Source organism: Nipponia nippon, unplaced genomic scaffold, assembly GCF_047370975.1.
Source record: "Nipponia nippon isolate SJK-2023a ecotype South Korea unplaced genomic scaffold, ASM4737097v1 scaffold_1, whole genome shotgun sequence".
NCBI classification, from domain to species: domain Eukaryota; kingdom Metazoa; phylum Chordata; class Aves; order Pelecaniformes; family Threskiornithidae; genus Nipponia; species Nipponia nippon.
Genome location: NW_028262290.1, coordinates 37,974,323 through 38,002,080, shown reverse-complemented (window position 1 = coordinate 38,002,080; position 27,758 = coordinate 37,974,323). Strand labels below are relative to the sequence as shown.

The window sequence follows — 27,758 nt, the reverse complement described above, 5'->3', positions numbered from 1 at the left end:
GCGCCTGATCCGCTCCCGCTGCTTCCAGCCGTAGCTTGGGAGCGAACCAAAGGCGAGGCGCAGCCACGGGAGAGGCGAAATAGGTTCAAATTCAGCACTTCTGCTTCATGGGGAAAACTCAGCATTTTGTGATGGGAGTGCATTCCAAATCCAAATGAGTATTTCGAAAGTTTCCAATTAAATACCTTTTTTTCCTTGCTTCAAATGCCATGTTGGTGTGTTGTAGGACCACGGCGTATTCTGCAGTTATGTTAAATATGTTATATTACCGTGTAGCTAAACGCCTTTTATTGTATTTTCTAAATTACTAAACGTAGAGCTGCTTCTTAATACTGGAATACCAGAACACACCAGTGCCTCTCCTGTATGCTGCAAGAAAGATTTTGCAGCATACACTGAAAAAGAAAACAGGACAAACATTTTCAATTTCAGCTCTCCTTCCAAATTTGCTGATCAAAGTAGTTTAGCTTCCAAAAATGTCGCCTCAATCAAAATGTCATTTTGAATTACAATTTTGGTGAACGTTTTCACTAACAGACATAAAACAATCAACAAGTTCAAATGCCATCTCTTACCCCCCCTTTAAAATTGTCCTCTCTCTAGATTTTCCCATCCACACTCATAAATCCAAATATTTTAAAATAAATGTTTTTTTAAAAAAACACAACATTTTCGGAGGCAAGTTGCAAAAATGAAGCTTAAGTGAGTTCAGTATTTCATTCTCCCAGCTACCACCAAGAAGCATCCACTTTTCCTAGTAGTAATTACTTTTAAAATATATCTAAAATATGTATCAGAAGGGCTCTGTTCTAGTGCGTGTGTGTACACAAGTCTTAGAGTGTAATATTAAGGTTTTCTTTTTTTTAAAGACTTAGAGGTGCTGAGATCCCAGCGTAATTCCATTTCATACCCACCCATATTTAAGGAACTACTTCTAAACCCTCCCATTGTAGATGACGAGAAAGGTGTCCAATTTGAAAGGGTCTCCGTTAGCTCGGCCGTTCTCGCTCTAAGAAAAGAGAAAGGAAAACGAGGGTGAAGGATGAGAGCCCCAGGAGACCTGGCCCCATTCCCCTCGCTAGCAGCCAGGTGAGAAGCGCGCTGCTGCAGCCAGCGCGGGCGAGCGGCGCGGGAGCCGAGCAGGGGAAGGGCTGGCTTTGCTGGAGCTGGAGAAGCGGGGAGTATTTATGCAATAAATGACAGCGCGAACGGTTGCACTCAAGGGGGATTGCAGACTTAAAACGCAGGGGTTTAGAGCAGGGCAAAGGATGGGACTAAAGACACACGTATGCAGCTGGGATGTAGCCAAGCTATTCCGGAATATAAAAAGTGAGAGGGAGATTAGATCCAGCGAGACCGTGACCCACTTTGCTATTTCACCAGTGGAAAACTTTGATAGGGGTTTGCTTTAGCAAGACGCAAGTTGCTTGGCTGCAGGATTCACTGTGTGAAACCCTGTGGCCCACTCGGTATAGGGAATAATTCGTTCAGGTCTTGAGTATTTTATTTCATATACAAGAAACTAAAATCTTTAAGCCAGAAATGCTCGGAACCTATGAAAAATAAGTCACGCCCTAAATGGCTTACACAGCAGAACCCACATTGAGAAATATTAAAACTCCATGAAACGTTTTTAAATGGGTGTGTGTGAGGCAGAGGGAAGCGTAAGGTGGAAAGACAACGCCATGCTATAGAGATCAGGAGGTGACTTCCTAATCCTCTGCGTTGAGTCAGTAATCCGGCGGCTGCCACTTCAGACACGCTCACCGAAAGCATTGACTTTCTTCTCTGGGAACTGCCTAAACAAGAAGCAACTTCTTTTAAATGTATGCGTTTCTGTCCTCCTCGACCTGAATGTCCTTGGTGACGACAGCTAAGACAAGGAGTATCATGCTCGGTTAATACTCATTTCAGTAATGGACTAATAACGACAGCTACACATCAGAGCTTAATTTATTGTGTCCTATTTTCTTATTTTGAAGGCAAATGACTCACTAGCTTTAACAGAAGCAAGCGGCACCTCAGGGTTATAGTACGACTCATTTACTACCTTAGTTTTGGAAATCTGTTTCTTTCCAATGAAGATAAAGATCTTGTTATTCAAGGGGAGAAGGCATGCAGGAGTTAAATTTATTTGAATGATCTTTATCAAAGAGCAATAAAATACAAATGGTAACAAAACACACAGAACATTGAATGCAAAAAGACAGATCCTGATTTCCTTATTCAGGAAAAATCCCTTTCTTATTTCAGAGAGGGTCTGAAGCATAAGATGCTGAGCTGACATTCATACAGAGAAGCTCCACTGGGAAAGGTTTTATTCCAGAGGCAATTTACAATCTGGGCTTTCCTTTCCTTATCTGTACATTTGGAATTTTCCTATATCAGAAGTCTTGAGCGCTCATTTAATTACTCAAACTAGTGCAAAGCAGCCAAACTCAAGTCCCAGTTACTTAAAACAGAATTCAAAGTAAAATTAATGTGTAATGCTCCCGATCCAAAAATTAATCAGCATAGACATCATTAATCTTCTTGTGCCTTCTCTCCTAACTATTCCACGTTATTCACCAGAACTTGGAAAAATCCAAATGATGGAAATTATTTTTTTGGGACTACAGATCTTCTCAAAAATCATGTATTAATAGGTCCTTTCTTCTTGAAGTAAGAGACTACAAGTGTGCCTCTGCATAACTGTTAAGAGTATCACATATGGAAAGCAGCAGCTCCTCGGGTATTCAGGTCACAAACTAGGTAAGACACTGGTTAAAACCAACTCCTTTCTTGAGGAAGTTTAAGAAATAGGCAACCGGTTTAGCCTACCACGCGCTGATAGCTGTACATGCTTTTAATACAAAGCATTACTTCTAAATAAATAGGCAGTCACCTTATTTTTCTGAATGCTCTTAAAGGGCAGCGTTAAGTTCAACGTACTTCATTCTGTCTGGTTTTGAGATTACAAAGACACAGACAACATACCTAAAGAGACGCCAATACCTTTCTTTGTAAGCTTTGAGGAAAAAAAATATCCAATAATGGCCAAATCTTCACATCCTGTAACTTCTGGCTTTTAGAATTCAACGTCTGCCATTACTTCAGGTTCCTCCTCAACCTACAGAGGGATCAGAGGAGACAGATGAGGTCTTCATGTCAGAACCACACCAAAGCCCCCGGCGCTCCTGTCTTCATTAACGCTTCTCAAGACCACACAATATTTCTACAAAATTTATAAGCAGCATTATCAAAAGCTGCAGACGAAAAAAAAGGTCTTTACCTATTGCGAGGATATCGACTGATGCAATGAAAGCCCTTTTTTTTAACCAATGCCAAGCCTGAGGGGAGACTAATCCGAATTGACATAATCTGACGATCTGGAGTACTATACATTCCCTTGTTACAAAATTGACACAAAAATGGTGACAGTTCACAATTTTGGCCAGAGAAATTTGTATCAACCACTGATAATTTTCAAGTTCCACAAGAAACAAAAACCTTAGTAATAATCAAAGCAATTTCTCATATAAATGAAATCAGATAAGACGCAGTCTTTTATTCCAAAACATTTTACTACAAACTATGTGTAACTGATTATACCCAACTTTACTGGACGTGTAATTAGTGATTACTATGACAGTCTAATATATTTACTCTCAAAGAAAGGAAGAGCGTATTGCTCCAATTCTCTTTTTGAATTAAAGTATTAGTCTATTACATGGATCATTTCACAGCTGGCTCTGATTTATCTTGGTTTTGATGCAGCAATTAATTCTGCTCAGAATTAAGAGAACAGAAAGATGTAGCCAGTCATTCCTGTAGTCTCTGGTTACAGTGTTACTTGATTGAAGAGGTAAAGTTCAAATACATATTTTTTTAGCAGTGAACTCCTAGAATCCTTCAAGGCCACGTGACTTAAAGTCAAAACTCACTGGTTTTTTTTTTTTTTTTCTGGCAAAGTAAAATCTATTTGTTACAGTCACAATATATAACATTTATCATTTAGTGACTGGGAATAAGCAGGTTCACATATTAATTGATTCCCCTCAGAGCTCTGTTAGTCAGGACACCTACTTTGTACAGTACACAAAGATAACAAATCATAAGGAAAACCTGGAAGAGACTTTCCAGATCCACTTATTTTTATCAGTTACGCTCTGAATTACAATGGCATACTTTCCCATACTAACAGGTCATGTGTCTTAATCCTCATCCTGAAAAATCAATGGGCACATCTTGAACACCGACTCAGTTTTTTGGCTATTTTTTCCCCTTCTTCCCCAACCTCAGAACTTTTTGATTCTATCACAGGCAGTTCCGTGCACTGCTTTATACCTGCATATATAAAGAAATAATATGGCGTTAACTTACACCTTGCACTATTTTTAATGTGACATGTAAGAAAAATGGGATTTTTTCCTTGGTCACTGATTTAAATTTCACATGTGTACACAGTGATTACAAAGCTTATGTATCTATACATATGTTCTGATTAGGGTCAGAGCAGTGCCAAGGGGAGGTGTTCAGGCACTGATGCCTGACTTTGTTCCCCTTTTGGTACTTCTGACACGCCAAAAAGCTGCAACAGTACTGCAGATTGCTCTGAAAGCATCTGGATCTGGACTGGCGAGGCCTGGTCTCACGCCTCCTAGGTCCTAGGAACAGTTTTTAGGGGGGAGAAATACCACCAACAGTAGATGGTGATGGAGTTAGGAACCACTAGGGCACATCTGACATATCCAAGTCTTTGCAACTGGATGGGATGCACCCCAGGCGCCGGAAGGGAATTTGAGGAGGTATAGCTGTTACTATACGACTAGGGGTTGTAACGCTGTCCTCCAAAACGTAGTGTCTCATCTTGCTAGATGAGGGCACAACGATTGCGTTTTCACCTCAAGTTTGTTAAAGCAACTGCTTTCAATGTTTCAGATATGGGAGGATGCCTACAGAATGCGTGGTAGGATGCAGGAAGGCAAACAGTGAAACAGTGTTTATATCATTGCAGTAAATTAGTTTTATTGGAACTGACTTCAACTGAATAGCTTCCAGAGTTATACTGAGGTATTACAGAATTTATTTATGTATCCCTATTCAAGCAGCAGTCTTTATTTTAATCTCAAATTACTTTCTAAATCTCTCATGCTGGTATCTGTTTTAAAAACCTGAAAACACAGCATTATGTCTTTACTTTGTTAATTTGATTCATGCTTTGTGTATATAAAAGTGTTTTTTATAATTTTGTAAATTAGTTACACAATAAAAAATGTTCAGTGCTAACGCAGCAGACTAAAAATGTTACAAAGTTTTGAGTTTTCATCTCAACAGTAGTCTGTAAAAGTACTGACAACAAAGATCTAAGGATAGGAAAAAAGTAAACAATGCATACTGGATGTCTGTTTCGTTTATCTAATGACCATTACAATGAACACCGAACACCTGAAAAACAGATATGCAAAGATCTGAGTTTGCTTTTTGTTTATTTTACCATCCTAAAGTAGTACTTCATTGCTGATACAATTTTGATGGAGCCATTTACAAGATGCAACTCACTCTAAAGTCACTGAATAGCCCTTTCTAGATATGCATTCTGTTTAAAATGTTATTGACCTACGGTTGGACTTGATGATCTTAAGGGTCTTTTCCAACCTAAATGATTCTAAGTATTAATGTAGACGGTTTCAAGCAGTCTGGGTTTCAACGTTCTTGAAAGTGTATTACAGCCTGCAGACCCAGATGTGCCCCGGCAATTTTTTGACCTACTAGTGGCTGACAAGTTGCACGTGCTATTTGGTCTTCTAAAGGTCTGGGAAATAGCAGCAGCAAATGTGCCGCGGCCAGCTTGCCCATCAGCAGGCACATACCTCCTGACAAGAACGTGCCGATATGATAGCTGGTCATCCAGCCATGCAGGAGTACGTGTGGTCCGGCTGGCAATCTGCTCATCAGGAGATGGGCGCGTGCTCTCAGTGATGTGAAAAAGCGTTTATTCTTTTCAAGGGCACAGGGGGTCTATTAGTGCATGTGTTCTGCTACTGTATGTTAGATCCTTTCTCTTTCCCAGTTCTGGGCACAGCCAGCAGCACAGAGAACTGAAGTGGGGAGGCATGGACACAGGAAAGAAAGGATAATTTCCAAATCAGTAGTCTCCAGGTAAATAGTAGAACTCATGGCCAAAAAGGGATGCCTTTTATCACTGTCTTTGGGATGCTGAATGCTGTGGCAGTGTTAAGTACTACAGGTTTGGCATATATTAAAACTACTCTTTTTTTTTTTTTTTTTTTTTTAATTACCACTACTGAAATTTAAGTTTAGAGAGAAGATAATGCTGTTTGTACAGAATCTTGCACGTTTGTAATGAGAGTTATATTTTTCCTTCTAAACAGATTATGAATTACCATGGGGAGAATCATTCAGCACCACATTCAACTGAATTAATTCAGCAAGACTATAAACATGGATACAGAAAATGTAGATACACAATACCGTAATGTTAATAATGATCTTACAAACGCACTCATGCTCACCTTTGCAGGTAGTGCATGTCCTCCAGAAAAAAGGGAACCAACGACTAAATCGGTGAATTGCCCGCTGAAACCCTTACATGGGCCACAGTAACCAGAAACTCTTTACCCCTGATCTCCATTCAAATAGCTCTGCTTCAGCAACACTATTTAATTTCAGAACTTCACTTCATCTCTTCATCCTTACACTTTATCTAGCATTACAGTGACTCCTCTCATATCCCATATCATGGCTGAATAATTCAACAGCAAGTAAATTCCTTACATTTCTCTTCCATAGCCTTCATCACCTATTGCTGATGGATACTTTCTAGACCTCACTGAGGAGATGTTTGCATTTTTCCTTCCACACCACCACCAAGAAAACGCAGTGAGACGGGCTATAGCTGCTGGAAAAGGCACTCCAGGTCTGTTCAAAACATGCCCCCAGCTCTGCCAAAGTGCTCCAGCTGGTATCTCCAAATATTTAATGCACGTCATTCTGAATACAGTGCTATGCAGTGGCTGAAACCAGCTCTAGGGTGCACAGCTAAAACTGCACTAGTTTGTATCTTAACTCTGTATTTCTCCTTTTTCTGAAGGCAAGGATGAAAATACTTCTTATTTTTGAATTTTCAGAAGTTTGCTGAAACTGATATTCAGTAAGATAACAAGATTTATGTTACCTGGAGGTAAAATACCCCCCCCCCTCCCCTCAAATAAGAGAACTATATTCTGTAATATGAAATAAACGTATGATTGTAAAAGTTATGTTTTGGGTATTCAATCATTATAATCTCAGTATCAGCCCTTCCCCAAAACCTGTTATGTAATAGGCTTTAATAATTCTATTTATTATAATGCCAGTTACATTCGTATAAACAGAAGCCCAGTATACATGCAGAACATGTACATTCTTACCTGTTATCAAATATACATTACCCTATATCGATTTCAGACCTCATAAATCACCTCAAGGCATTTATAAATATTTAACTAACTAACTAACTAACTAACTAAACAAAATGTTGATAAGAGCACCTGCCAAAGAGCTAAGAAGAGGGAGAACTAACATTGCTCACTGCAAGTTCCTTCCATTTGAACTAGAACTTGACCTATACAGGATGTGCGTGGTGGCTAGGAGAGTGGCTTATGATTAGTTGACGCAATCCAGTGTACTTATTATATGCTGACTATATAATTTAAAAATATTACCATATTGCTGATCACATATACTGGAGAGACAAGAGGTGACTTTCCCACCAAATTCTGAACTGCTACGATATTGCTACAAATACCTACTGTGATATTTAATTCCATGAGTACGGAAACGTGGGCAGAAACTGCTGGTTACAGGTTAAGTTTACAACATCAAAATTTCAACAACTTCTCTACTCAGGGAAAATTAATAATAGTGTATCCCATTGGAAGGTATTAGGTATCTTTAAAACAGTTAAGTGATTTGTTTTCTTTTAATTACTTCCTGCCAATATCTATAATTCTCTCTAAATGTTCAAAACTAACTTAAAATTCAATATAAAATTGCTATTGTTTTTATGTCATCAAAGAAGAAAGATTAATGACATATTTCAGTAATCTAGTAATAACTGGCTGTTTTCCTTGTTCAAGCTGTATGTAATCCTCAGTGGATCTTAGATGTAGGTTAAAAAGGTATTTAATGCCTGTTTTTCAGTTGCCAAGGTCAAACATCACCTAGCGTGTATAGGGGAAGAGGAAACATCTGTTGGAATAATTTATTTGACTAACACGGAGGGTAGGATTAAAATTCACTAATTTCTTTGGTCTAATACTGAACTTCAATTAAACAATACCGGTATTTGTTCAGTTTGAAAAAATTTCCTCGCTTTACATGTGGGCAAATTTATGCATATCCCTAACTACTGGATCTGGCAAGGGAATACTGTGATTTTTCATTATTTTGTATCTGCATATACTCTGAGAATTAATATTTCTGTATTTTGAGTTATTTTTTTTCCCCTCAAAAAAAATTTTAAGAGAGAATTCACAAACCTTTAACTAATTCCCAAGACTCTTTGGTTTCCATGGAATTCCACTAGTAACAAGATTAGAATACGTCCCAAGATCAGTGACTCCATATGAAATTGTAATGTACAAGCAACCTTCAGCATCCAAGATAAAAAGTCCCGCTTAGAAGTTTTTTGAAAATATTAAATGCAAGTCATCTGACGGTAGTTTATTCTATCCTTTATGTGAATCAGAGTAAAATCTTCTAGACTAATAGTACAAACAAAACAAAAAAATCACTCAAATTGTTTAATTTGCAAATCTAAATGAATACAAATATAAACCTTTGATTTCAATCAAGTATGCAAGATGCAATCTTTGCTGCTCTAGAGTCAGGAGGGATTTCAACAGGCCCGGGACTGTACTCCAGCTTCTTAATACTGGGAAAAATTTTGTCAAGCAAAGCAGCTCAACAATTGGACAGCTTTTTAACATGGTAGAGTAAAATCGGAATGCTTTATCTCCAAGGAGATAGCAGAAGTTCCTACACTGAAGAAAATAACTTTCTGGGAGGTGCTGTACACACATGTTCCATCCTTTATTAGAACTAAGGGGGATGGTAAATGAAAAGCATAGCTTTATTCAGCCTAGCCCAAAAGACAGAATGCTAATAAAGATGACATGCAGGCTGACAGAACACTGAGCATGTGGATAAACTCATTTTACAATGGAATTAAAAGAAAAAAAATGCATGTTTGGCGTGAGTATTAGGCTGTACCCCTCTAAATTTCACAAGCCTGGACTATTCGCTGGAAAATAATCACATAGTAGTACTATTTTGTGATAACTAGTGCATTGTTCTTGCAGTTCTTGTTTTTAAACTTCTCCACTTCTGCAGCAGGAAGAAAACCCAAGAACAGGTACACATACGGCGAGTTCAGTTTGGTTTTAGGCCGGAATAATATCCATTGTCATATGAAGAACAAAAATGATACTTTGGAAGAGAGCAGCTCTGTGATTTGTAATTCTTCATCCTTTCTCAAGGGAAAGGCAGCAATTTTTTGTCAGAACAAATAATCAGTAGCAACAAAACTGATGGAATGGAAAGTGGTAAATTGTCAAGAATAAAATAGTATTAAATGTTGCCCAGTTAAATTTTCAAACAAACTAATAAATTCTGATTTGAATGTAAAATAAAACATTAAATTTAGTAATTTAGTTACAAAAGAATACCTACGTCAGTTGAATTTATTTATTTTATCTACAGCATTGCATAAATGATGATTTTTTTTGTTGGCCAGTACGGCTGATAAATAATAAAACAGTTAGGCTAAAAGTAGAATTAAACATCCAGAAGGAGTGATAGTAGGTCCCAAATACTGAACTAAACTATTACTACAGGTAAAACTGGAAAAACTATAGGTCCCAAACTGCGAATCCCCATGAGCAGATTTTAGTTCCACAAAGAGTTGCGTTAAGAGTTCACAAGGCTGCTTATGTAAGTAAGGAACGCTAAACTGTGGATTGTTTGAATTCATCTAATGTGTAAATGTCTGTAAGGCACACACATCAGATTTTCTTTCTTGATTATCTTGATGGTCTTGAGTTGATGCTACAGGAAAATGCTCATCACGTTTATAATACACTGGAACATGTCTATTAGAGGTAAGCTATAATGATGAAAAGTGATTGTTTCTCCTTCTGCATATTACTGCCTGCACGGGATCAACCTTCACCAATGTTGTTGACAGTAACTGTACTTCCAAGAATTAACTTCTATATTGTTTTACCTTTTTGGAAGATTACAAGCAAATGCATACGACAGAAACTAGTAACACTGGAGTAAAGTTATTACTATTGGCTAGTAATAATAGTAATTACTGATTTATAACCAGAAACGGAAATCTATTATCCTGTCTTTCAAAGAAATAAAGACCACAATTATAACGTGGTTAAAAAAACATGAAACTGATTTCAGATTAAATTCTACCTTCATGTACTCGTTTTCCAACTGATTCAATAAGAGCTGTACATGCAATAACCAACAGAACTAAGAGGAAGATGTCTGAGGAACATACCTGAGTTTTCATCTGATTTATTTTTTTCCCAGGATTCTTGGCAGAGGTTTTCTTTTAACGTTGTGCATCTCAGACAAAACTAAAAAATTTGGTTTTTCTTTCACAGAGTGACTGTAGTGAAAGGGAAGAATAGGATAAGGTGTTTCAAAGTCAGCTGCAGAAAAGAAAGAAAAAAGGATTAATTCAATATCCCAAGTCAAACCACATCTATTTTAATAATCAGTATGATTGATCACAGGTTCCAAAATATTTTGTTATAGAAAACAGTGTAATAAGCCTTAGGGTAAAATGCCTCAATTTAATAATTGAAAATGGAGAACTTCATATGAAATTATGGAAGGTGCTGCAAACACTGATGAAGGTGAATATTAAAGCAGGTATTCATATTCAGGTAGAGTTATTTGAAAGGGAGTAAATTCCGTTACATAGCACCTGGTAGTTATTCAGAAGACAGAATATTACTTTCAGAAGCATTGCCATTCACATATGGCTTCCAAACACTGAGCAGACTGCAGCTTTCTTGGGGCTGAGACTGACAGGCTGAGTGCTTTTCACTCTATGTCTTCAAAAATAACTGATCTTCATGAGATTTCATGAATTAATAAGTTGAGGTAGTATGGCTACAACGAGCATGCTCTCTCCCCTAGGTTACATATCACAGTTTATCTTCTCAAAACAACAGTGTAACTGTCACCAATTTTATTTTATTTTATAAATATGGTCATTCAAACCATTTTGAGTCATTTGAAGTCTAATGTCTGTTTCCAAATCCTGCAAGATGGCAAGACATGCTGTTAAGTCATTCATGTTTTAATCTGCAGTCAACTCTATAACAACAACAACCCCCACCCCACCATTTTTTAAAAAACTCAAAGTTTATTTCAGGTTTTGCTTAAGTGTCAAAAGTCATTTGTTTTCCCGCTTTAAGAACTTGTTGCCTTTTCTTTTAGGTTTAAGGCTTTTTTTCCTCCAGGACTTTTTTTTCCTTTCCAAATTTAAAACTTTTACTTCTGCTAGACGTGTATCTTGTGAAGGCCTTCAAAAGGACTGGGAATTTACACAGATCGAATAAGTATCAACAAATAGATTTTAAAAGTCTGATGTATTTCATGCATATTTATTCTAGAATGCCCAACGCTTTTTTTTTTTTTTTACCATGGAAAGTAATCATGAATATTTACAAACATTCAAAATGGATCAGCTACTCCTTTCCATAATTCTGGGAGACTGGGATGGGAGGAAAAAAACACCACATGAACTAGTGCTAAAATTAAATTTTATATTGGAAAAGTTCAATTTCTACTCCTGTGTTTTGGTCCCACCACCAGTACAAGTCTCATTCCTAGTACATTCACTGTTAGCTGCTATTTTATTGTTTCTATAATATTGCAAATAATCATGAAGTAATTGCTTAGTCTGCTTACAAAAATGTAGATAGGCTGCATGTTCATTTGTCATTCTTTCTTTGTTTTTTTTCCTGGCAGCTTTGGAGGCTTTCCAATTCATTAGGAACTGTCTTTCCATTTCTTTAATTTCTTTCCCATCAAGCGATTCTGTCAAAGAGAAGAGAACATTTTCTGTGATACCCAAAGTTAACTAAAAGGCTGTACAAAGCTGTATGTAACGTGTACTGGTTCTATATTTGCTCTTTCAAATATTTTTTGTCTTTTGGTAAAAAAAATACCCAATACGGCTTGATATTAATATTCAAGCTGCAAGAGTGAGCTGACATGCCTGAATTACAAAAGAAAGCATCTATTATTTTGATAACTTTCAAGAGTAAAAAATATATTTCACATTCAGTTAATGTGCAACACCTTATAGAAAGTTTTGAAGAAAAGCTATGCTCTTACACAAAATATATATAGAGATGCAGAAATTCAGGTTGAGAGAGGGAAACTGCATGTCTTAGCAGTCAAGGAATCCTACTGATCATGAAGGCAGACAGACAGATTTGGCTCTTTAAGGTTAACGTTGCTCACTTAGGTGCCATAAAGCTTGTGCTCTATGTTTCCTTGGTTGCAGCTGCATTTTTGAGTCAGACCAAATGAAATACCTCATTTGGCTACAAATTTAGGCTGCATTAGAACTGTCCTAAGGCACCGTTATTTTCATTGTGCAGATAGGCTTTTTCTTTTTCTTAATGGCCGATATTTTATACTCTCAGAAAAAACAAGTTCTGTACTTACAACTTTTAAGATAATTGCCACTGTTATCCAAAAAAAAAAGCAGATATTTTTTGTTTATACAGTATGAATACTTACATAGATAAGACTAAGTTGCTTCCTTTCGTGCTAAAATTATCTCAAAATAATAACGTAAACTGCATCACAGTAAGGTTAAGATTAACAAATACATTTGTAACATAAGTGTAAACTGCTTTTAAGGACAAACGTTATATAACAAATTCAAACACGGTAAGGTATGACCCTTACAGCTGTAACTGTACAACTAAAACACCTAAGCAACTACTACAGGCTGATAGGGGAGTAGACTAAACTTATCTTTGAAAATCGGTTTCACAACGTCTGGAATATGAACACAAAAAAAGTCCTATTGTCTTATAAAAATCTCAGCAATCATCTATTATAAACCAAATGATTATTACTACTAATAGCAAAAGCTAAGCAACACGGTTTGTGCAGTTGATTACATAAACAGTTTTAGCTACATTACCTGTACATAAATTAAAAATTTATCATTTGACATAAATATCTATGGCAGTAATTATGTTTACATACATAGTGCCATTCAAGAAGGACTGTATCAGTTACGTCCTAAAACAGTGAGGGTTGTGGGTGGGTTTTGGGGTTGGCTATTAGTTTTATTTTTTACCTAAAGTTCGTGACTCTACTACAATGCTGTCCCTGTACTTTGGCTTCTGGCAGATGGGGTTTCCTGTAAGATCCATTCTGCGTAGCTTTGGCCATTTGTGTAATACAACCTCCAAATCCTGCAATTGATACAAGAACAGAACATTGTGATTATTTTTCCTCCTCCAGAGTAATATTCAGTAGTAACGTGATTTGTTCAGCCAGGCCCAAATCCTGCACACAGAAATAACTTCAATGAGACTATTCATGTATTAATATGCACATTAAGAATGTGCATTTTCAAATAGAGTGGTGCGTAGTATTCCCCAAATATATCAAAATTGCACAGCAGAAATGGTGATGCAGTTGGAAAACTCTGCATTTTGAAGGATATAGTAATGCTGGCTATGGAAAATTACCACTACAATCCCACTTATAAGCACCTGAAGCCGAGGAATTACCAGCCAAAAAATTAGTATGATATGTAGTGTCTGTTAATGCATCCCCGTGGTCTCACAGAGCCCTGGGAGTATCAGTGTGTGATTAGATTTTGAAAAAATTGTGGAAGAATAAATACTTTACAGAGAAAGAACAGACTCTAAAAAAAGCTAAAAATCGTGCAAACCACAGTAGACTGCCTCTCTCTTTATATATATGCAAAACTGTATTTTACAGAGAAACAGTAATCCCCCCCTACATAACCATGGGTGGTCAGTTATAGTATTGGCCCAAATAGTGAAATCTTTGAAATATACTTTTCTCCATCTGAGTTTCTGTCTGGTTACCCAAGGGCAGTATGACCTAGATAAAACTTCTTCTGTCTTTTAAACACAATAAATTCAAGTTAAAAGGATGCAAAGCTTAGCAGATTGGTCCTTTCTACTCAGATATCCTACTTTCTGAAATACTTTCTTTTCAAAATTTCACTTAACTGTCATTCTTGATAGGCTTCCTTATATGTGTGAAAACCTTAAGGAGGGATTCAAAACAATCTGTATGAATACCAGGGGAGAGAGAATTTATGTTCTACAGTTATAATAATTTGGAAAAAATCTACTAATCATGATGTGACAGATTCTAAACTGCAAAGTCTGTAGAATTTTGTAGCTTGATGCCAATAATGAAGTATCTAGCAATGCAGATATCTCTTAGCTCCTTCAAATTTAGAAAATCATCTGGGTAACACAAGCAAGGAGAATTCCAGTTTTGCAGGCTCTACTCCCTTGGTAGAAAATCCTCCTGGGAATATTCTATGGGTTATATAATACATGTTTAGAAAAATCACATGGAAGAGGAAGTGGCAGCACAGCCTCATACCACCTTTTTGTCTATCGATGATGATGGTGATATCATCTATTGTTATCCAGTGATGATAACATCTTTTCAGAAAAATAGAGAGCAAAAGTCTGGTTCTGTGAGGAGCAAGACTGATAAAACACTGCAAGAAACTCTGAGGACCAGTCCACATGAAGAAATGTTGATGAATCTCATATCGTTACACAGCAAAGCTTTATCAGCATGTATCAGAATAGCAACATGATAATCCCCACAGTTTAGGTGCTAACACTTAATCACAAACACAATAATTTAGGTGAAAAATATTTTAGGCTAGGCTTACTAAAAGAGAAATAGCATTTAGCAAATGTATTTATTTATTCTTACCTGAGCATTCAGGCATTGTCATTGAAATCTGTAATGTGTTCAAGATTTCACTAGAAAGAATTTTTTCAAGTAATAGTTTTGCAACACAAAATTGTCTATTACTGAAATAAGATGTATACAGTTTAACTTTGAGGAATGTACACAGAGAGTCCTGTAGATTTTTGTTAGCTGTTACTTACTTGATAAATGACCCAGAACATGCTTACTCCAGTGTATGTTTATCTAAGAGCACACTAATCCTGTGCTGAAATATGATTACCCTTTCGATACGCTCTAGTTGTTCATTGCCTTCCTGTCTCTAATAAAGTGCTTTCACTTCCCAGCCTTTCAATAAGCTGTACTAAAGGGACCAGACACTCTTCTGGGCAGTCTCCGTTTGATAAATGATCATGTCATGCTATCACTTTGAGGTCTGCTACAAAATACTGACGAGCAAATTATATTCTATTGGGGGGGGAAGAGGGGGAAGGGCAAGTGCCTTAGTAGGCAGCTGTAGTGCTGGCAATAACGTTCTTACCAATTAATGATGGCCATTTAAGAATTGGTATTTGACCAGTATGCTCCAGTTTTTATCGGAAATGTCTAGTCCAACTGCCCTAACTACATCCACAGACAGCAATTTGTCACCATCTTGACTACCTGTCATAATCTATTTGAGAAAATCTATAATTTTTCTCTTGTTCCTGACTCGATTCTGAAGTGAATGAATTCATCTTTTGTGATATCCGCTTGTCATAATCAATATCGGGCAGAGGTTGAATAAATGAAAGACTTAGGAAATACTGATTTTTATAGGTATATCTAGCTATATTTTCTCTATCTATCCAAATACTCACACAAGTCATAACCTTCCCAAAACTAATGTAATTAATAAATAAATAATATTCTGGCTTTTTGTAAACAGAAATAGTTGTGGGGTTTTTTTTAATAGGAATAATGTTTTTAAAAAATTCCCTTAGTATTCCAACCCAAATACACTGCAGCCTAGAAGTCCTTGCAAACCTGACTAAAGTAAACCAGAAGCTCGATAGGATAAATAAATGAAGTAGCAAGAAACAGAAAATAAAGAAAAGCCAATTCTATTAAGATCAATTATATTCTTGGTAACTGACCTAAGACATGCTTTTTACATGTGGTAGCTAGTCATAGTAAGTTATTTTGCATGAATTGAGAAAAATTACTTAATTTTGTTCTGTCTGCTCTTCAGTCTGCATTATATAAACTTCAGTCATGTGAAACGAGGTCATATGCCTTGATGTCTGTTAATTATGCTAACAATGCCCTGAATTAGCCAGAACCTTAAGTGGTTGAATTTACTAGCCCTAATTTTCAACTACGCTGAAATCAACGTGGCATTGTTGAAAAGCGAGGGAGTATGGGTTTTCATAATAATGTGAAAAAACCTGAGATACATGTTTAGATATAAAATAATCATACTAATTATATAAAAGTGAGAAAAGTCTACATGAGAAGATTGTATTTCATGCATTTCTCATGCCTTTCACATTTCCTTCTTTTGCAAAGATTCCGTATTATTCCTGCTGCCATCTACCTCTGCTACACAGATCACTGCTGTTGACCAGCCCTGCCAAGACCTGGATGGCTCCTCTACAGCTTCTCTTCCCACCGGGTGAAGCAAAGCTGGGTACAGAGCTCTTTGGCACTTCTCTGTCATGCAGCACCGCCACGGTCTCCGATCAATGCGAAACATTCCTGGGGACGTTCTTGATGGCAGTGATGGGGAAGCAGGAATGGGAAAAGGGGGGACGTAGAGCCTTTGGCACGAAAAAGAGGTATACTTCAGAGCTTTGAAAACAGAGAGGCAAGATGGAGGAGAATGGAGGCAGCTTGTGTGGGAATGAAAGAGCCTTTGCTGCGTGTAACAAGTTCAGCCAGCAGAAGCAATTAAGTATATGTAGTACAATTGTATACCCCCTAAAATCCTTTCAGCTATCACAGCTGTAGAATAATGCAAGCCATGGAATCACGAAATTCAGGGTTGCAAAAAAATTGAAACATACTCAAAACTTCCCTCAACTATTTTTTTTTTTAAAGTGAGTGGATGTATCAAATTGCTCTCCTGCTAGATGTTCACTGTAAGTTAAAGCCTCTTAAATATATCTAAAACTGACTTTTTTTTTGTATTTTGCATGGCTTACTGCTTTTTTCAACAGTTTGGGTTTTTTTTATTCAAATAGGAATTTGTATTAGTGATAAGTAGAGCCTACTAAAATGCAATCCCTAAACCACAGTAATTGTAGCTGGAAAGCTGGATATTCAGCTGCATCACACTATATGTTAGACACATTCATTAATTTTACAGGTCTGCAAGGATATGAATAGAAATACCCTATCTGCTCCATATTTTCAGAACTTGGTGATTGTTTAGAAAACACACAGGACAGTCACTTTCAAAGTTTACCAGACCTTGATCCAGGTGTAACTGATAGCAGCAGCAGCTAACTCAAATGCTAACCACATAATTTTTAAAAAGCTGTGACCATGTAACATGGAAATCTAAATGTCTAATTGATTTAGGTAAATATTAACTCTGATCTTCCTGATGATGAAATAATGCCTTTTAATAATGATTAAATAATACATACACAGCTACTGAATAATACAGTCTTTTTGTCCTCTCCTTATTCTGTTTCAGAAGATACTGTTTTTTCCTCTGAGATACTGAAAACACTGTCTCTGAACTGACATCCTCATTCTTAAAAATAATTGGTTCTTTGGCTAAGACAATCCCCTTTTAAGATTATCACAACTGAAGTCTTTTGTATTTATAAGAAAGAAAAAAGACAATTAAAAAAATCACTGTAATATGTTTTATTTAGAAAAGGCATCCTTTTGAAAAGGGAAGCTTTGGAGAGACTACCTATTTAAAAAAGCTTACTGTTATTTGATGTAACCAACACATCCAATATGGTTTTAATTACCCAGCAAAAGCCTACATGAACTGTATGTCGATATGAATTCAATCATAACTGCCAGCCAGAAACACAGCTTGAAATACAATACATTAATAATTCTCTAGTAAAAAAGAAATGCATCATTCAACATTTTTTAATATTAAAATGAAAAAATAAAGAATCCAAATAAAGTATGTTGACCTAGAAAATTGCTGGATTGTGCAGACAAAGTACTGGCATCTCCTCATTAGTAAAAAGAACTGCCAAATTTAATTTAAAGATATTAAGTGTTCTAAGAAGTAATAAGAATAGTTATTTTAATAATTACTAACCAATGAAAGTTAACTTCTCTAAGGAAACAGAATGTATATGCAAACCAGTAATGAAAGAGTTTATTTTAATCAAGGCTTTGTCTTGGTGATTTGGGTTACGATTTAAGCCAATTCATTTTAGTATTTATTAATAAAAATATAAATTTCAAAAAAAGCAGAACACTAATGCCTATGGTTTATATGAAATGAAAACAGTGTTTATTAAGTAATTTATAAAGTTTGTTCCATGCCTCCACTGTGCAATGATGGTGCCAGCATACTGTTCAACAGAAATTTCATAATCAGTTACTAGCATGACACTAAAATTATTTTTTTAGCTGCTCTTTATGTCAAGAAGTAGAAGACGACATAACTTACAAAAATAATGAGAAGTAACAAGGCCAATACTCCTGTTCCTTTTTGAGAAGATAAGCTGGAAATTGTAAGTCTAGAACATTATGTTTGAACTGCATTCACTACTGCAAAAGGAAGAGCATAAATACTTTTATTTCTTTTGTTTTAGCTGCTACTGTGGAAGTCAGAGCTCTTGCTTATGAAGACATGTCTTTCCTTAGCAGAAATTTATGAAAGAAATTCAATGTATACTTTCATGACAAATACTTCTTATGCTAGTCCAGCAACGATAGTCGAAAAGTCATTTTGATATTAGAATGTCTGCAAAATCGGCTGGATTACCTGATATCCAAGAAGAGGCTTTTATAACATTAAAACGGAGAACTAAAAACTGTAATATGGTAAAATATTGCAAGTTAATTAGCAAACAATGGCCACGTCATCTTTGCAAACTAAGCCACGCGTAGTACTCGGCCAAAACATTCACACTAACTCTACTTTTTGGACATATTATATTATAATTATAACTTCCATGCGTTTACTACTCAGTTGATAGATGCATGCACAATTGCCACTTTACGTAGGATTAAAGGACATTTGGACATCGTAGATAAATGGTTCTCCATTTTTAATCTCAACAAGATTTTTTGGAGGAGAAAAGACAGCATGCTTGGAAAGTCAGAGGTTCAGTAACTGTAGAAGTAAAGTTTATTTTTACTCATCTGTTTAGTGATAAAGATGAATTTGACTGATTACTTATCTAAATAGAACAAGTATTTATTTTAATACCTTCATATCTTGAAGTTGATTGTCAACTGCTCTAAGATAAGAAAGATTTTCCAAAATTGCCAGTTCTTCTAATTCATCAATGTTGTTATTGCTGATATTCAACACAGACAAAGATTTCTGGAGGAAGAAAAGCAGAAAAAGAAATTTTTTTTCATGACATCCATGAGTCAAGTTTTAAATTCTTACAGAAAATTCTCTTAAAGGAAGAACATGCATATGAAGCAGAAATATGCAAATACAACTACCACATACCTCACACATTGTTTTATGTTGGCCTTGCATCTTGTCGTAAAATGCTGTTTATTTGGGGTTTTTTTGTCAAGAAAGTCAAACCAAAGTAAGATAATTTCTCAATTATTTCAGAAATTCTTTGTAAACACAGAACTTTTGTTTTTCTCTAAACACGTTCAAATGCTTGACAGAGTTCTGCAAGTGCTACTAATTCTACGTTTGAAGTACAAAACAAACACAGAAATTGACTGCCTTTTCCAAGGTTACATCTGAACTGCACAGAGCTGAAATCCACATCTGATACCCACATAGTCTCGTTTAACAGCTGGACTATACTTTTTTTCTTTCAGGCTTGATCCTACAAACCTCTCGGTATACATACCTCTATTCCTTGCCCCTTTGTTGGAACACTAGTGAGTCACATAATGCACTTTGCCTTTTGTAACAGACAAATAGTCAGAGAGATCTTTACATTCTAAATAAAAAGTAAATGCATTTCAGGTGTTTATCTCAGGGAATACTTCATGGAGTTTCACACAGAAGGAAAAATAAGCTTGTATCTCCAGAAGATGAAACAGGGCACCTAATCCAGTGGGTTGAGATATGGGATTTACCGTTAGTTAGAAAATGTCTATTTCAGCAGTGTATACAGGAAATGTAACCCCCTTCTAAAATCTGACCAAGAGCTACACTGTAGGCAGAAATTACCAGTATCATCCTGATACACACAGTGCATAAACTTAATCTCCTCAGTCAAAAGATTCACGATATTGTCATCGTCGTCGAACATTTGTTTGTGGTACACAGAGAGCTATATGGTCCCATGTTTTTGGCTCTTTTATCTCTGACAGCATTAAGAGCCAGAAACAGATAGAAGAAGATGAAGTAAGAAGTGATATCTTAAAGAGAGACCAAACACTTAGCACTCGACGGATAAAAATAGAATGTTTTTAGATGTAGCTTCCACAAAGATGTTACATGGTCAAGAATGCAAACTGTTTCTTAAAAAATGAAACAAAAAAAACACCACACCAAAAGACCTTAAATAAAAGCCATGAAGAACAAAATGCTAGTGACTCTAGGCCAGGATACTGAGAAACACTGAAGTATACGAGTTATCCCAGGAAGATTATAGCTATATAACCTCCCTCTACTTTCATCATTTCTCCAATATAGAAGGAACAAAGTAAAAGTGCTCCCACAGGAATGGCTCATTTCTGTTAAAGGAAAATGGCCATACATGTCTAGGATTACTTAATTTCAAAACAGCAAGAATCAGAGCTAGGTCAAACGTTTATGATATACACAAGAACAATTTCAGTGAGTTCTTTATCTTCACAAAAAAAGCTCATCAAGCCCTGACTACACTTTAGGAGACACAGCAAGATGATTTTTTTTTAGTACAGAACTACATCTATTAGTAAATCAACTCTATTTTTTCAACTACTTCAACAATACATTGATGTTTACTGAGCAATTAGCGTTGAAAGAAAACTTCAAAAGTTGACTTTCCTGAAATCTTGACATATCACAACATAGAAAAATTGCAGGACTAAAACTGAATGTTTTTGATTGTGTTGCCCCTAATATCCAGAAAAAAAGCTGTTTGCACCTTTTGCCATTGCCTTCTCTAGAGAAATACAGGAGGCAGTAAATAAACTACTATCAACAAAATAATTCACTACAAACTAAGTAAACTAAGATAACTGTGATGAATTCCTACCCCTTCCCATTCTGTTGGTATAGGCTATCCACACATTTCCTTACTTCCCCTCTAACTTTATTTGTATTTCCATGCTTCATAGAAAAATAAATGAAGTAGAATCTGCTGGACTCCTTGCTTATGGGAGAAATGGGATGGGAGTCCTTGGTAGAATTTGAAAGAAAGACACCAGCTGGGAGAAAAGGAAAACACAGAGTGATCAAGTCCTAATTACTTCTCTTAAAAATACTGGGCTCATGGAAATTCTCAAAATGCACTTACTGCCAGGGACCTAAGAGACCTTGGATCAAACAGAAGCTTTTCACCAAGCGGGAGATGTTGACTTTCAATATGTAGCTCCCTTATTTCTTCTAATTTATCCAAACCCTCTACTACAGTGATGCAGTTTCCCCCCAAATACCTGCAGAATAGAACACAAAATAGATTTAATATCCTCTGAAAGCAAAAGCTAACACAAGGCCTCAATATATTAAAAAAAATGTTTTAAATATTATTGAATAATACTTGGAAATTATAATAGAAAAAGTAAATAACCTAGCATGCAAGTAGAACATACAGCTAACAGATCCAAGGTTTTTTTAGGGGTTTTATATATTGCTACTATTAGTATCAATTGGCTGAAAAAGGAAAATAATTTAAATGCAAATAAATATGTTATGATGATATGCCATCACTTTATTTATATCATAGAACACTTTGTTAAAAAATCATAAGCAATTACTTTGATTTGAAAAGCAACATTTAAGAGCTGAAAGGACCTTACTGGCTACATAATTTTTTATTTTCTTAGTGCAATAATTGTTCTTTTACTAGTAAAATACATACATGATTTTCAACTTACAGTTTTTCAAGGTTTTTCAGCGATGAGAGGTTTTCTATACGTGTAATACAATTGTTCTGAAGGTAAAGGTGTGTTATATTTGAAGCAAAGTCCAAGTTTTGGATTCGACTGATTTGGTTATCATATAAATATAGAACTCTAAGATTTTTACACAAAGAGAGGTCACCCTGAAATAAACAATAACAAATTAACTCTACATAGATTTCATTCACCGCCTGCTTCTGGAAGCTGCTGATTGTTTTTATATTTAAGTTCTGCTGCATGATTTATACGTTTTCACCTTTAACAAACACTTTTAACAACTATTTTTCCTAGAAAAACTGAGTGTCAGTAATCATCTCCTGCATAGATTTAAGACTGAAATCACTGCTGTTCTGCCATACAGAAGCTGAGGACTACAGCCATCAGCAGCAGGTACATCACATCCTCTGTGTGTGACTTCATTCCCTTCCTTGCCTTCATCAGGTGGATTTCAGAAAAGCACAATTGTTAGTGTAGTTGTCTCCATCAAACCTCAGTGATGTAATGGAAACCAGTTCTTGGCAAAGGAATATTGATTTATACAAAAACTCACTCTTCAATGTATTTTAATACACTTCTGAGTTTAAGATTCCACTCAAATGTCAAGTTTCTTTGAATGTATTCTTCTTAAATAACTAAAACATCACATGTTCTTATGAGGGTTTCTGTTAAACTTCTCTAAGGCATCTTATGAACCAGTCCTAATCAAATGGACTGATCAAATTAGTAACTTGCTATGGCTGTGCACATTCCTAGGAGTGGGATGAATAAACCTATTTTCTTGCATGGATCTGTTCACATAGAACAAACCATTTAATCTTCTTGACTGAAATCACACTTTTAAAGCAGAAATCCACCATACACAACAATTCAGTTGTTCAGGGTTCAGCAATTTCAAAATGTACTCAGTATCTTGAGGGGATTTGCATTAACTCAGGACTTACTGAAACCTGTATAAATTTTCTATTATTAAACTCAAAGGAAGGAGGACTGGCTTAAGTTTGCAGGTTTAGTCATGCAAAGGTCATGGATTATTTTTTAAATTAATAAGCCCCAGGGAGCAATTTAAAAAAAAAAAAAAAAGTAGATTTTAACCTGACTAATTTGAAAAAGCCACTACACCAGTCCAAATGTGTTAACCTCACTTGGCTTGTATCCTGTTCCTGAACTCCCCTTTCCTTTCTCAGACTTCCTCTGAAATCTAAGGAATAAATCACTGATAGATTGAAAAGATTGTGCTGTGAGTTAACAACTCTTTGTAAAATTCCCAAGACGAGAAAAAATATGGCATTAACAAGAATAAAATAAGTGTTGCACTTAATAGTATGTAATATCATTATTACTTCCTTTAAAAAAAAAAAAAAAAACTGATCTGCAAAATTACTAGTTCCTTACCTGATCTTCTATCCACAGTTTGTATTTTTATAAAGGTAATAATCAATAAATACAAGTCTTTAAATAAAAAAAACAAACTGTTGAAAATATGAACTTTAGTTTTTAACCTCAGACCTAAAGTCTCTGAGAACACTATAGCTAGATTTCAGTAGAGTTAGATCACTGCTGTGAAAGCCCTACACCAACTGGTTCAATGGCAACAGCCTGGCTATATTCTATAGGAAAAGTGTCAGGTCTAAATAATTAATTTGAAATATTGTCTTTCTTAAGTGGGTAAAGAGGTAAGCAAGTGGAGTTATCATTTCCATTTTGGTGACTTCCTGAAAGCTCCTTTCACAATGTAGCAATTGTATGAAATAATCAAAACAGTAAATTGTTTCGGTTTTTATTTTTAGAGCTGCAGATTTCTATAATAGTTCTGTGAAATACTGCAAAAAATACTTTAATACTTCAGTTCATCTCTCTTGTGTAATTGCTCACATGGATTTTCTATTTTAATTAATTAATGGCAAAAATAGTTAGTGTTCTGATAATATCTTTCTTGTCTGCTACACAGATGATGTGTATTTCCACAGTTTCAGGTAAGTGAAATACTTCAACAAGATTTTTGCCACATAAAGGAAAAAGAGTCAGGCTGATAAGAAGAAACCTGCAGACTGCTGGAGTTACAGTCGCCCGCTTTGATGTTTTATATGAAAAACTACAGCTGAAAGGTTATTTTCACATTTCAAATGCACACACATTTAAAATCCATTTAAACACTTTTACATCCAAGCCGTGTTCCACACAATAACAGCAGTGAATGCTGAAGCATGTTTCCAAACAGATGTATTATTAAGGCTAAACTGCTAGTCAATATAAATGTTCAAATGTAGTGTAGCTGTTACAAAATAGAAACTTGGCTTTGCTTGTTTGTCTCCCCAGCTATAAACAACTGAACACTAACTGCAAAACATTTGAGTAGCCAGGTTAAAAGGAATAAAGAAAAATAAATCTTACAATTGCATCTATATTTTTATCTGATAAATTCAGGTGAGTTACTTTTCGTAGATACCGTCCGAAGTCCTCTTCATTGCGATTCTTGTGACTGACGCTTTTAGCAATGAGGTCCATTGTTAGTTGAACCATAGTTCTGTAATAGGCCAAACTGCTCTACCGCTTCTTTTAATAGTGTGTTCCACGTGCTCTTGCAAGTAGTTTTATAAAATGCCTTAAAAACAAAAAGGAAAATGTTATACTACTTGTACCCCAGATCTTCAACAAAGCTTACAGGTATACTTCAAATCTGATGTTTCCCCACCAATTCCCTTGTTGCTTACAGTGACACAATTATGTAGTCTTTGCTGCTTATAAAAAACTACCCCTTTCTTGCTGTCATTTTTTCAAACTTTTAGTGTATTAAATAACATTTGAAATACATTGTTATATTTTATTTTTTGTTTCAGTGTGCTTAAGGTTGTACCGTCATCTTCACCTTTTTCATATAGAAATATGAGCACAATGGTCCACAGCTGAAGTAATTCTCACACAAATAACTAATTAATGGCAGCTCATAACCTAATTATTAGTTAGAAAATACATTAGTCACTATAGCAGGTTTTACAGGCTGTGAGAAGTGGTATAAAGCTACAGTACTGTTTATGGATTTGCACGGCCCTTTTGTCATGCACACAACTGCCTGTGCATTTGTTATGGCTCTGTAGAGGCTCTCACAACAAAACCAATTTGTTTTTTTAAATTCTGGCCATTGTTGCAAGTGAGCTTATAAATCAGGGAACGGCGGGGAAGGAAGAAGGCGAGACACATATTTCGAACTGGATGTGTAAACGGCCTGGGGATAAAAATACCCTAACAAATATAACTTAACAACTCAGAATAAAAAGGTTGCTTTTTTAGCCTGTACGTAATACAATGTACATTACATATTTTAGCCAATACATAATACCCCCACATCAGCGTATCAAAACAACTGAGGAGACAGCAAAAAGCATCTCAATACTAAAACTCATGCAGCCACATAAACCAAGGCACAGAGAATCCTCCTTGCCAGTCGTACATTTATGAGAAACTGAGGAAAAGCAAAGGTTGAAACTGTGAAGACAGAAGAAATTTCCTTATTTACTAAGCAAGGCTGAAGCTCAGTAGTTCCCCCTTATCCTTGTGGGTTTTGGTTTTTTTTCTTTTTTTTAAAAGGTGGGGGAAGAAGAAAAGCTGAAAGGCGCTTTTTTTTTTTTTTTTTTTTTTTACTGAGAAGCGTGCTTCTTTCTTGCTTTTTTTACACAAAATACCTTTCAGAGCCTTTCCTTAGACCTTCTTCCAAAACAAGCAGTAGCAGCAAGGGAAAGGCGGGCTGCCAGGGCGGGGGCTTTCCGTGAGGCAGGTCTCTCTCGCTCCCCCAGCTCCTAGAGCCCTGTGATTTGGCACTGTCGCCCCCCTCTCCCCCCGCCTCGGCCCCCAGCAGAAGGCTTGACGACGACAAGGACCAGCCGCCACCCAGCGCAACCCGCGGGAAGGCTGCTCTGATGTCCCTGCCCGTAAGGCAAGAGGGACAGGTAGCGGGCAGGAAGGAAGAGGCAGGATCCGCTCCCAACCACCCTCTCCCCAGGCGGCCCAGGGAAGAGCCCCCCGCCCCGGCCTGCCCCGGCCCCGCTCGCCCCCTCACCTCAAGGGGACGGCGGGCAGAGAGGCGGTGCGAGCGCCTCCCCCGCCCCCGGTTGCCGTGGCAACCGCACGCCAACCGCCGAGAAGGCCCAAGGCTCCCGCCGCCGGCTGCGGCGCGCGCCCTCCCCACCCAATCAGCGTTGAGGACAGAGCACGGCCGGGGGCAGGCGGGCGGGGCTGCGCCTGCGCAGCTGTGGGCGGTGCACGAGCAGAGGCGGGCGGGGCACTTCGGCGCCGTCGTCTGAGCGGCTGTGAGGGGGGCAAGGCCTGAGGCGGCCTGTGGGGAAAGGGCTGCTGGGGCTCGCTGGGGGCCTTGCCTCCCCTGGCTAGACCACAAGGGTGAGCCGGGGTGGGGGAGTGGGTGTTGCTTCTTAGCCTGCAGTTATGGGCCTGGTTACGCCTCCGAGGCAAAAGAGGGTTTCTGTGCGACAGGTCAAGGGCACAGGCATGTCCCACAGTGAGGGTGGCCCCTCGGCTAGCTGCGGCCTGTCAGCCCGTCTCAGGAGTGTGTGGAAGAGGGAATCGCAACAGGGGAATATCCCAGAAGAAAACTTTGAAACCTGATAATGCAAATGGAGTTTGAACAACATCTGCCCTATGAGGAGCTCATTGCCTTACTAATATCTTAATAATGCTATGTATTCTTAAATTTTGTTTACCTGCAGATTTTTCATCTGGTATGACCACTTCTTCCTGCATGCCAGGCATTTTAGTGAGCATGAGTTACTGGCAAAAAAGTTATGTGGTTCCTTTCCCCCATGCTGAAATTAGAATCATAGAATGCTTTGGGATGGAAGAGACCTTTAAAGGCCATCTAGTCCAACCCCCCTGCAATTGGCAGGGACATCTACAACTAGAGCAGGTTGCTCAGAGTCCCATCCAGCCTGGCCTTGAATGTTTTCAGGGTTGGGGCATCTACTACCTCTCTGGGCAACCCATTCCAGTGTTTCACCACCCTCATCGTAAAAAATTTTTTCCTTGCATTCAGTCTAAATCTACCCTCCTTTAGTTTAAAACCGTTACCCCTTGTCGTATCGCTATTGGCCCTACTAAAAGTCTGTCCCCATCTTTCTTGTAGGCCCCCTTTAAGTACTGAAAGGCCGCACTAAGGTCTCCCTGCAGCCTTTCTTCTCCAGGCTGAACAACCCCAGCTCTTTCAGCCTTTCCTCATAGCAGAGGTGTTCCATCCCTCTGACCATTTTTGTGGCCCTAAGGGGCCCTTAGGAGGGTTAATAGTTAAATAAATTGAGTGGATACTGTATTTAACAGCAATGTTCTATAAAAAAAGTTAGCAAATGTTTAATACATTATTCGTATGATGAAACATTATTCCATTTGGGGGTTGTTTGGGTTTTTTTTAATCAATATATCAACGTTTTTGGTGCCTTTTAAAATGAATTAATTAATTGCTGATGACACAATGCTGGGACAAGTGGCTGATACACCAGAAGGTCATGCTGCCATCCAGAGGGACCTCTATAGGCTGG

At 37.2% G+C, this 27,758-nt stretch overlaps 1 protein-coding gene across 2 annotated transcripts; it reads right to left on the bottom strand.

Moving 5' to 3' along the window:
- Window positions 1-1,445: 1,445 nt before the first annotated feature.
- On the bottom strand, window positions 1,446-26,389 carry PPP1R42 (protein phosphatase 1 regulatory subunit 42). 2 transcript variants are annotated; one of them, XM_087735336.1, is made up of 9 exons: window positions 26,273-26,389; window positions 24,610-24,820; window positions 22,195-22,361; window positions 21,615-21,753; window positions 19,400-19,516; window positions 13,391-13,508; window positions 11,980-12,108; window positions 10,556-10,709; window positions 1,446-3,109 (listed from the first exon to the last, which is right to left on the bottom strand). In XM_087735336.1, exons 2-8 carry the CDS (start codon window positions 24,736-24,738, stop codon window positions 10,573-10,575), a joined length of 936 nt encoding a protein of 311 aa, XP_087591462.1. In that variant the 5' UTR covers window positions 24,739-24,820; window positions 26,273-26,389; the 3' UTR covers window positions 1,446-3,109; window positions 10,556-10,572. The 2 variants fall into 2 exon arrangements, with proteins under 2 accessions (XP_087591462.1, XP_087591470.1); XM_087735344.1 differs by lacking the exon at window positions 26,273-26,389 and adding an exon at window positions 25,899-25,982.
- Window positions 26,390-27,758: the final 1,369 nt, after the last annotated feature.